The sequence below is a fragment of the Pterocles gutturalis genome, unplaced genomic scaffold, assembly GCF_000699245.1.
Source record: "Pterocles gutturalis isolate BGI_N339 unplaced genomic scaffold, ASM69924v1 scaffold3787, whole genome shotgun sequence".
In the NCBI taxonomy this organism is placed as follows: domain Eukaryota; kingdom Metazoa; phylum Chordata; class Aves; order Pterocliformes; family Pteroclidae; genus Pterocles; species Pterocles gutturalis.
This window is the reverse complement of record NW_010112440.1, coordinates 8385-16866: the sequence shown is the minus strand read 5'-3', so window position 1 is coordinate 16866 and position 8482 is coordinate 8385. Positions and strand designations below refer to the sequence as shown.

Here is an 8482-nt window from a genome sequence, read left to right as displayed (position 1 = left end):
CGGTGCGGAGGTACGCTGCTGGGCACCGCCTGTGCCTGGAACCACGCGGCAGAGGGCTTGACTGTGTCCTTACATTGAGTTTTACCTCAAGTTTTCATTTACATCCGCAAGGGAATATGACATTGAAGCAGTAACAGCATATAGCAGTGTTTCCATTTTCATACCACCCCCATGCAGGCAGCGGTGGTGCTCAGCATGGTGTGCTGCTCGCCTGCCTAGCGGGAAGGCAAAGGGACAGTGGCATTGGAGCACTTCAGGATTGCTTCCCTTCTGTGCTTTTAGGATTTTAGTTGCCCACTGTTCATTTTGGTTGCCCTTGGTACTTTAGAAGATCTTTCATTCAATATCTTTTTTTTTTTTCTTCTTCAAGGTACGTCAAAGAATTACAGACAGAAAATATAGAGCCAAGAAAACTATTTTTTTTTTCCTTTAAGTATTACAGAAGAAGGAAGTATGGCCTGAATGAAGTTGCCTGTGCCATGTAAATGCTTTGAAGTTTTGTAATGGCAGAAGCTAGGTCTTCAGAAATTAAAAGGTCCCGAATAAGTTTGTCAGTCAGTAGAAGTAATAAAAAAAAAGGAACAACAAGAAAAGTGGAAGATAAAGGAACATCATCTATACCTTCATCATCCTCCTCTGTTATTTCCTTTTTTAACAGTGCTCCCCCTGCCAAGATTACCCGTCACATGTGTGGGCAAATGGGGCCAAGACACAGAATAAATGAGCATGTGGATGAAACATGTCAAAGAAGCCCTGGTGAGACTGGTGTCATTAATTCACCACTCAACTCTTCTAGGAATGAGAGTCCCCCAGCTGCAAATGTGAACAATAATTCCAGCTCATATTTTTCGAAAAAACTCCTAGAAACAAGCCCTTCCAAAAGCAGTTTATTGAAGGCAGAAGGGAGGGCAGCACAACAGATTAGTCCTTATTTTAGCAATAACAGTTCAGTCTGTAGCGTTAACAATGAACCACAGGCTCAAACAGTGAAAATAGTCTCTTTGGGAAGCTTGTCATCTAAACTGTCCCGAAGACGACGTATCCAGGGAGGAAAACAGATCGTGTATAAAGAGATTGACCCTTCACCTCCAGCTGTTCACAATATGTGCAAAAGTGCTGCAGCACAGGATGATGATGAGATTTATGCTGGGCATAGTTCTCAGAAGGAAAATCAGCCTTCTCAGAGAGAGCGCTTGGAACAAAATTTTTCAGAGGAACCTGAATTTCAAGAAGAAATAAAGAAATGTAGTGGAGAAGATGACCTTGTGGATATTATTCAGTTACCAGCTGATAACATTAGTGGCAAAAGGTTACCAACTGGTACAAGGAGCACCAACGTAGAAAGTAGGTTTGAAGGTGTGATACCTAGTTCTGATAAATTTGAAACACATCTAGCGATTTCTGCTTCAGCAGAGCTGACTGCTAGCTTGGAAGTCAAGACTCAGCGTCACGCTCAGGTTATTTCTTCCAAGACAGAAGTGAACTGTGGTACACAAAATCGCTTTAATAAGGGTGATGTACAGGTACTTCCCATGGAAGATCATGAAGACTCTAAGCATGAGATTGATCATATTTTCTCAGAAACTGTGGAAAATGTAGAATTCCAAAATTCCATTGGGGACATTTTAGACAAAATAAATGAGGTTAGCTCTGTGCCCAGCTCTCCTGGTCACCCTTATTATCTCCAGAATTTTTTAGTGGTGCTGCGAGCAGTCTTGGAGAACGACGATGATGCCAAACTCTTCAATGAGCAAGATAGGAACATTATAACCAAGTTCTGCAAATTATCAGGTATTTTTAAAAATCTGTTTTCACATTACTTCTGGTAGAGAGAACTGCTCAATAGTTTTATGTGAAGAGTGCCATACCAATGGGCAATTTAACTTGATAAATTCCTTAAGGGAAGAACCTCTTCTTTCCTCGGGAGACGTATCCCTCAGTGGCTTCTTGTAGGTAAACTTTCTTAACGTTGCTTTAATGGAGGGTAATGATAAATAGCGGAGACTTGTAAGAAATAAAGAGAGAATGATTAGGCGTACTTCTGGGGTTTTGGAATACTTTTTTAACTGTTTTAATAATATTTTTTGGAATCTAGGGTCAGCTTGCTGCTGCATTTAAACGTGTTTCCAAGGAGGGAAACTCATAGCACAGAAAGAGAATATTAGTTAACACTGAGCTTTCGAGGATTAATACATATGGGAACTCTATGAAACAAGGTTATGAAGAGGCCTGGGGTGGATACATAGACCTTAAAAAATTCCTTCTGAAGTGGCATTTGTGAGTTTTGATTCAGCATATTTACAGATGACTTTCATGTTTGGTGTGAATCCGTGGTTATCCCGATGATTATTATCCAGTGTTTAGAATGCTAGTTGCTAATTAAGTCAGCTTCTTGTAGGTTGCTCAGTGCTTTTAACATTGATTTCAATAGGAGCCAGAATGTTGCAGATTTAAGCCCTCTGTATTTAGCCAAGGTTCAAAGCAGACATGTTGTCTGAATCCTATACTCATAAGTTTTACAGTAAAACCACGGGAGAAGTGATGCAAGTTAAAACTAACCCTCCCAGTTTTTTATGTATGTTTATAACTTGTCTTAACCTGTCGTGAAGAATATTTTTACCAGCACTAGAGCTGCAAACTCAGAGTATCAAAACGGAAGTAAGCTTGTAACAACTTCCACAAGAAGATTTGTGTCTCCAAGTATTGCAGGCATAACCATTTATATTTTTTTTAAGCTACTATGGTAATATACAGCTGCCTGACAAAATTTTTAGATACATGCTCATATGAGCTCAGTTCGTGCATCTGAGCTGAACATACAAAAGTGACAGTTACATGCATACCTGCTGGTAAAAATAATTTTTAAAAGTTCAGGAGCAGGCTGCACTTACTAATATATTGTGTTTATTGAGTTTGGCTTAACTAGTAAGCTGTAAAGTTTATCCCACTAAAGAAGAGTATTTCCCTGTGTGCAGCTATTGTGTATTTTTCCTCTCTGTAGATAATATTAATTTTTTCTGCACTAGTGTACAACAGTCTTTAGACTGTTTCCCCATTGCAGAGTGGAATAAAACTGTTCTAGCTCTTTAAAGCACTTAATATCTTAATGTTTGTTTGTATGAAGTTCCAAAACATACTGTGGGTTGACACCACAGGACATTACAGAAGAGAATATCAAGGTCATGATTTGTGATTAGCCATTATGTGAAATTTTTCCAAGGCCAACGAGGCTTTCAGTAAATGTTTTTCTAGTAACTTGTGTAGGTGTGGAGAATAATAGAATGAAGCTACGTTAGTGTATATGACATCACGAGGTTTTTAGTACAGGATATTGAGTGACAAAAATGGAGAAGCATTGGCTTGAGCTTTTTATGAAGAATACAGACAGCCCTGATAAGTAGTTCACAATTTCAGTTCCTTAAAATTGAGTCAGTGCATATCTGTTTTCTAGGGAGTACTTAAACTATGGTGGAACTGTCTCAGAAATGTCTTTTTTGACTTAAGATTTCCTTCCAAAGTTTAGCAGCTGGAAATGACTAGATGGACATTTGTCATTTGTCCTAGTGGAAAAGTCAGCTGAGCTGACTCCAACCAGCTTAAGAGATGGTTCCTAAAAGGGTGAAGAAACTCCAGAGGAGGAAGTAGGGCTTTAAACTCACACAGGTATTTCTGCAGTGGTTGCCTGGTCAGAGTAAGATTATATTGTAATAATTACAGTTATGCAGGAACACCAAATACTTAAAGAATAATGCTAACATAAGTGATGAGAATATTGTAAGAAAGATGAGGTCATAACATAGGACTGTATTTGTCAGGGAGCAGCAAGAGCAGACTACTGTGCATGGGGAGCTGAGCCAGGAGCCAAAGGGGACAGCCGGGGAGGCAGGGGCCACATCCTTTCCTCACCTGCAAGGGGCACAAGCCCCCATTGCCTGAAGAAGAGCAGAGTGGATCCAGTACCAGTACTGCAGTCAGCCATGCTCCAGTGGTGGCAGGTGTTCAGGCAAGTCATGAGGCTGGTGCAGGGTGAAGCCAAGTCAGCAAGGAGGCTGGCTGGACGCTGGCATGTCACAGCAGAGCTTAGGCAAGAGCGCAGGCCACCAGCCTGAGCTTACGTACATACAGCTCCTGAGCGAAGGGGGGAGGCCCTGACAGAGCCTCAGCCAGCTCTTCCCAGCAGCCTGAGCCCAGCTTACACAGCTGCACCGGTTCAGAGCTGGCCTTGGACACAAGCAGCCAAACCTGTGGGGGCTGGGATGGCACTGCAGAGCCTACTGGTGCACTCAGCACCATGAGAATATTACAGCAGTTAACTTTCTCCACCTAAATGTGTATACAGTGACATCTTGGAGCTTGATGATGCCTTGTTTATGTTGTGGTAGTTAAAATGGGAATGTGTAAAGAAAGAATGGAGTATAAGCAATGAAACTCTTGTTACTGGCTCTCTGAGGCAAGCTGTAGATGTGTGTCATTTACATCCAAAGAAGATCTAGGAAAAAACTTACAGTTAGATCATGTAGGATGTAGTCTTTGGCTACTTTGACAAATACTGAAAGAGGTGTTCAGGATACAGCTTCCTTATTTCCACAGTCCCTTCTCTGGATGAGTACAACACTGATCTGTAAGAGTAACTAGTTCTGTTAAATAAAGGAAGTGCTTGTTCTCTTTCAGTAGTGTGATTTCAGTATTTCCCTCTCTGAGGAGTTCACAAAGAGTTATTGCGAAGTGGTGCTGATAAATCCACGTCTGCACTGACTGCTAGAGTCACAAATGAAACAATCTCTTTTTGCAGGGTAAGAAAAACACAATGATTCAGCTATGAGAAGTGATTGGTTAGCATTAAGTCGATCGATAATGAATTTGGATAAGTGACGGATGTCTTTTCCTACAAGAAATCTTAGAATACTTTAAAAGTTCAGATAGATGTGTTATCTGTTCCCCATTAGAAGTTTCTACCCAAGCAAGTGTTGTCTTTCAGTTATCATAACACAAAAACCCCCACACACATGCTTAATGCTATAAAGTTGCTTGAACATGGGTATTCTCCAGTATTTCATTATTTTCTGCTAAAATGCCTACCATTCTCTAATGCTTATTAATGCAAAGGAATTATAATTTTTAAAGGATTAAATTTTAAGCAATCCTTCCCACCCAGTTTTCTCAAAAGTGGATGGCCTACCAATTTTTGAAGTACTGGAAACAGTAAATAAAAGTAGGGGAAAGCAGAGGTGTATCCATAACAAGTAACCTGCAGTTACTTACACCGGCTTTGTGCTCAGGATGAGAGCTGTCTGAACTTAGGTGTAATATTAAAAAAAAATGTTTGTATTCTCCATGTTTAATTTCACCGCATGTTACAGTTGAAAGAATTTAAATACAAGCAGATAGTTCTAGTGACGCTACTTAATACACTTTGTGAAATCCTCCTCCCAACTTTCATACAACAGAAAAAATTGCATCTGAGAAATGTTGATTTATCGTGGAACTGAGATACAGAAAACTGAACAAGAGAAAATGATGTATTTTTTTTTCTGTTGTGTTTTAATGAATCATAGAGGGTGAACTTTTCTACGAACTTCTGCATCTTTTGGCAGATCATATTTCAACTTAAAGCAAATTTTTTATTTCAGTGATACACCTGAAACTTTCTTAAGAACTACAACTAGAAAAAAAATCTCTACTGCAGAACAGGATGATTAATAAGCAATTGATTACTTACACAATACCTTTTAATTCTTCTATTTGTCATTGAAATCCTTTAGAGAGAAAGCACTCCTCACGTGCCTTTACTGGATCGCAGCCCTAGTTTGGTCAGGTTCGGTGGTCTGGAGAAGGGGTGTTTGTGTGTTAGTTAACCTTTTTCCTTTGCCAAGGTTGTAAAAACTGGAAACAGACTTCAAAGAAGTTAAAACCCCACAGAGAAAATGACAAGCTGAATGTGTCTGAATGGAGCTCTGTTGGTGAATTGATCCTGGAATCATTCTATTAAAACAAAAGTCTGAAAAAGTAGTTTTAAGGACAAGAGAACAGTTAAAAATTAACTGCCATTTCTTAAATATGTCTAGGTCTGGTAGTGTTCCAGTGTCTTTTTATTACTGAGCTTCAGATAAGCAGCAGCAAACAGGGATAAAAAAATCAGAAGTCAAGGATGGATGAATTAAGTATTCAGAATGGTGCTGAATGTAGCAACAATATCTTCACTATTTTCAGCTAAGATTTAATAAACTATTTTCTTGAATTCCAGCATTGTTAGTATTTTTAAAATGTACTTCAGGAGAGCACTTCCCTGGTAAAATCAAATTGGTAGGAGGTTTTTTCCTGTTAAAAAATATAGGATATAGGATATATAGGATAGGCTATATAATGTAGGATAGGAATATATTATGATATAGGAATATAATATATAATATAGGATAGGAGCTTATATTTGGAAAAATGAGAGTCTGAAGACTACTACACAGAGAGGTATTCTGTGATTATGAAATCATTCTGTCAGACTGCTGTTAAGGAAGCCCACCCCATCTGGGTGTCTGACATTATCTCCGTAGTCCGAATCCTAGGTTTCCTGTGTCAGAGTCTCAGGCATCAAAGTTTAGAAAAGAAAAAAAAAGTATTAAATAGTACAGCTGCAAGGTCAGCTTGAGCTGGGTGCCTCCAGAGAGGGCAAAACACAGCACACTGTATCAGCTACTAAAAAGAAAAATACACCTAAGTGGAAATTTACAGCTTGAGGCCTCAGGCTTCAACAAATCTAGCGACTCACTAAGTAAAGTTAGGTAAATAACATACAAAATCACACAGCTTTACAACTCTTCAGTGATTCGTTCTAAGACTTACTTATTTAAGCTAAACAAGTAATATTTCTTAACCCTACAGCTTATTTTGCTCCCCAGCAGCAACCAGTTGTTTATTGAATGAGTGTTAAAGAAAGCAAAAACACCTATTTAACATCATAATATGCAGAATTTGAAAAATGAAGTTGTCTTTTCTTAGGAAAAAATAATTATTTCTTAAAGGGTAGGCATGTCCAAAATGCATTTTAGCAATGTTCATGACCTACAAAATACATTATAATAACTTTTGACCTACAAAACTTAAAGATTCTAATGAGCAATCATTACTTGGAAAGGTAAGTTCTGGTATTTTACCAAGTCTGCTTGTAGAACATAGGGAGATTTAAAATGTGGTTTAGAGGATATCTGCATCAAAGTAATTTTTCTAGGTGAGGCAGTGATGATGCATAGTACTATATTTTAGAAATTAATTTTTTTTTAATCTTTCCCTGTTTTAAATAAAATTTGCAGTTGGTGGGCAGAAGTTATACGTGAGACTTTTTCAACGCAAGCTGAACTGGTTAAAGGTGAATAAAATAGAGTACGGAGAGATAAGTACGGATTTGTCACCAATAATTGAAGAACTGGCTGAAGCCAGGTTTCTGCAAACAGGTATGGCCAGCATTAATAGATGTTAAAAATATTACAAATAAAATCTGCAGCTGTGTCATGTTAAGAGTTTAATGCATTACATGCTTTCTGTGCCTTGAGAAGAAAATCAGAGGAGGAGAATAAAGGTTTCAGGAAGATGAGTTGTGTTGCATTACATTAATAATAAAAGCAGTTAGTGTAAATTTGGTAATAGGGAGAGCTAAATAAATGTCAGGGCTATAGGTACGACAATAAGACTTACTTGCCCTCACCAGCCTCATCTCAGACCCTGACGTGTGCAGCCTCAGTGCGTTGGTCCAGGAGCTCTACTTAATATCCTTCGGTACTGCCTTGACCTAGTCTTCTGTCTGGCTCGTCTCTTAGATCGACCCTGGACCGGGGGCTGCCAGTGGAGTCTGTTATCGGCACTTCTGCTCTGCCCACTCTGTTCATTTGTGGTGGGACTGCACCAGGATTGCTGGGGACACTGCCAGTGCTGTGGTCGACTCCTGGCTCGTTCCCCCTTGTCAAGCAGCTCTGCTCTTGCTGCTCCCTGGCAGCACTTTTTTTTTCACATTGGGCAAAGTTTGAATCATCAGGAAGACAAGTTCTTCTGAACAGCGTTTATTTGTAACTCTTCAGAATTTCTTTATATTTGCTTTTGTTTTGAAGTTGCAAAGGGATTTTTTTACGGATTATTCTATTCCTTCGAACTGGACCTGTGAAGGGAATTAATTTCAAGCTGAACCATCTAGCATTGATAATACATGTCTGAAGAATCTATGTAATTAGATTCGTACTAGACTATTTGAATGTACTATACTCTGAGCTGTTGCTTGAGTGTATGTGTATATATATATATATAGCACATAATGAATATATATGGATCATTTTACTTTTAGAATCTGAACTGGAAGACCTGTGTGAAGGGTTGGATTTGCTTTCAGCCCCTGAGCTAAAAACATTGGCGAAGATCTTTCACTTGCCAAACCCAAATGGTCAGAAACAGCAACTTGTGGATGATTTTCTGAGGTTGGCAAAACAACGCTCGGTCTTCA

General features: G+C 39.0%; 1 protein-coding gene across 1 annotated transcript in view; it reads left to right on the top strand.

Annotated features, from left to right (window-relative positions):
• Positions 1–503: 503 nt before the first annotated feature.
• Positions 504–8482, top strand: part of FAN1 (FANCD2/FANCI-associated nuclease 1) — a gene marked incomplete at its 3' end in the record, with an annotated part of 15258 nt that continues 7279 nt past the window's right edge. Inside the window, exons 1-3 of the mRNA XM_010074032.1 lie at positions 504–1791; positions 7305–7445; positions 8327–8482. The exon at positions 8327–8482 is cut by the window's right edge and continues 67 nt beyond it. Of these exons, the coding sequence (XP_010072334.1) occupies positions 504–1791; positions 7305–7445; positions 8327–8482 (1585 nt within the window). The remainder of the gene's footprint in view (positions 1792–7304; positions 7446–8326) is intronic.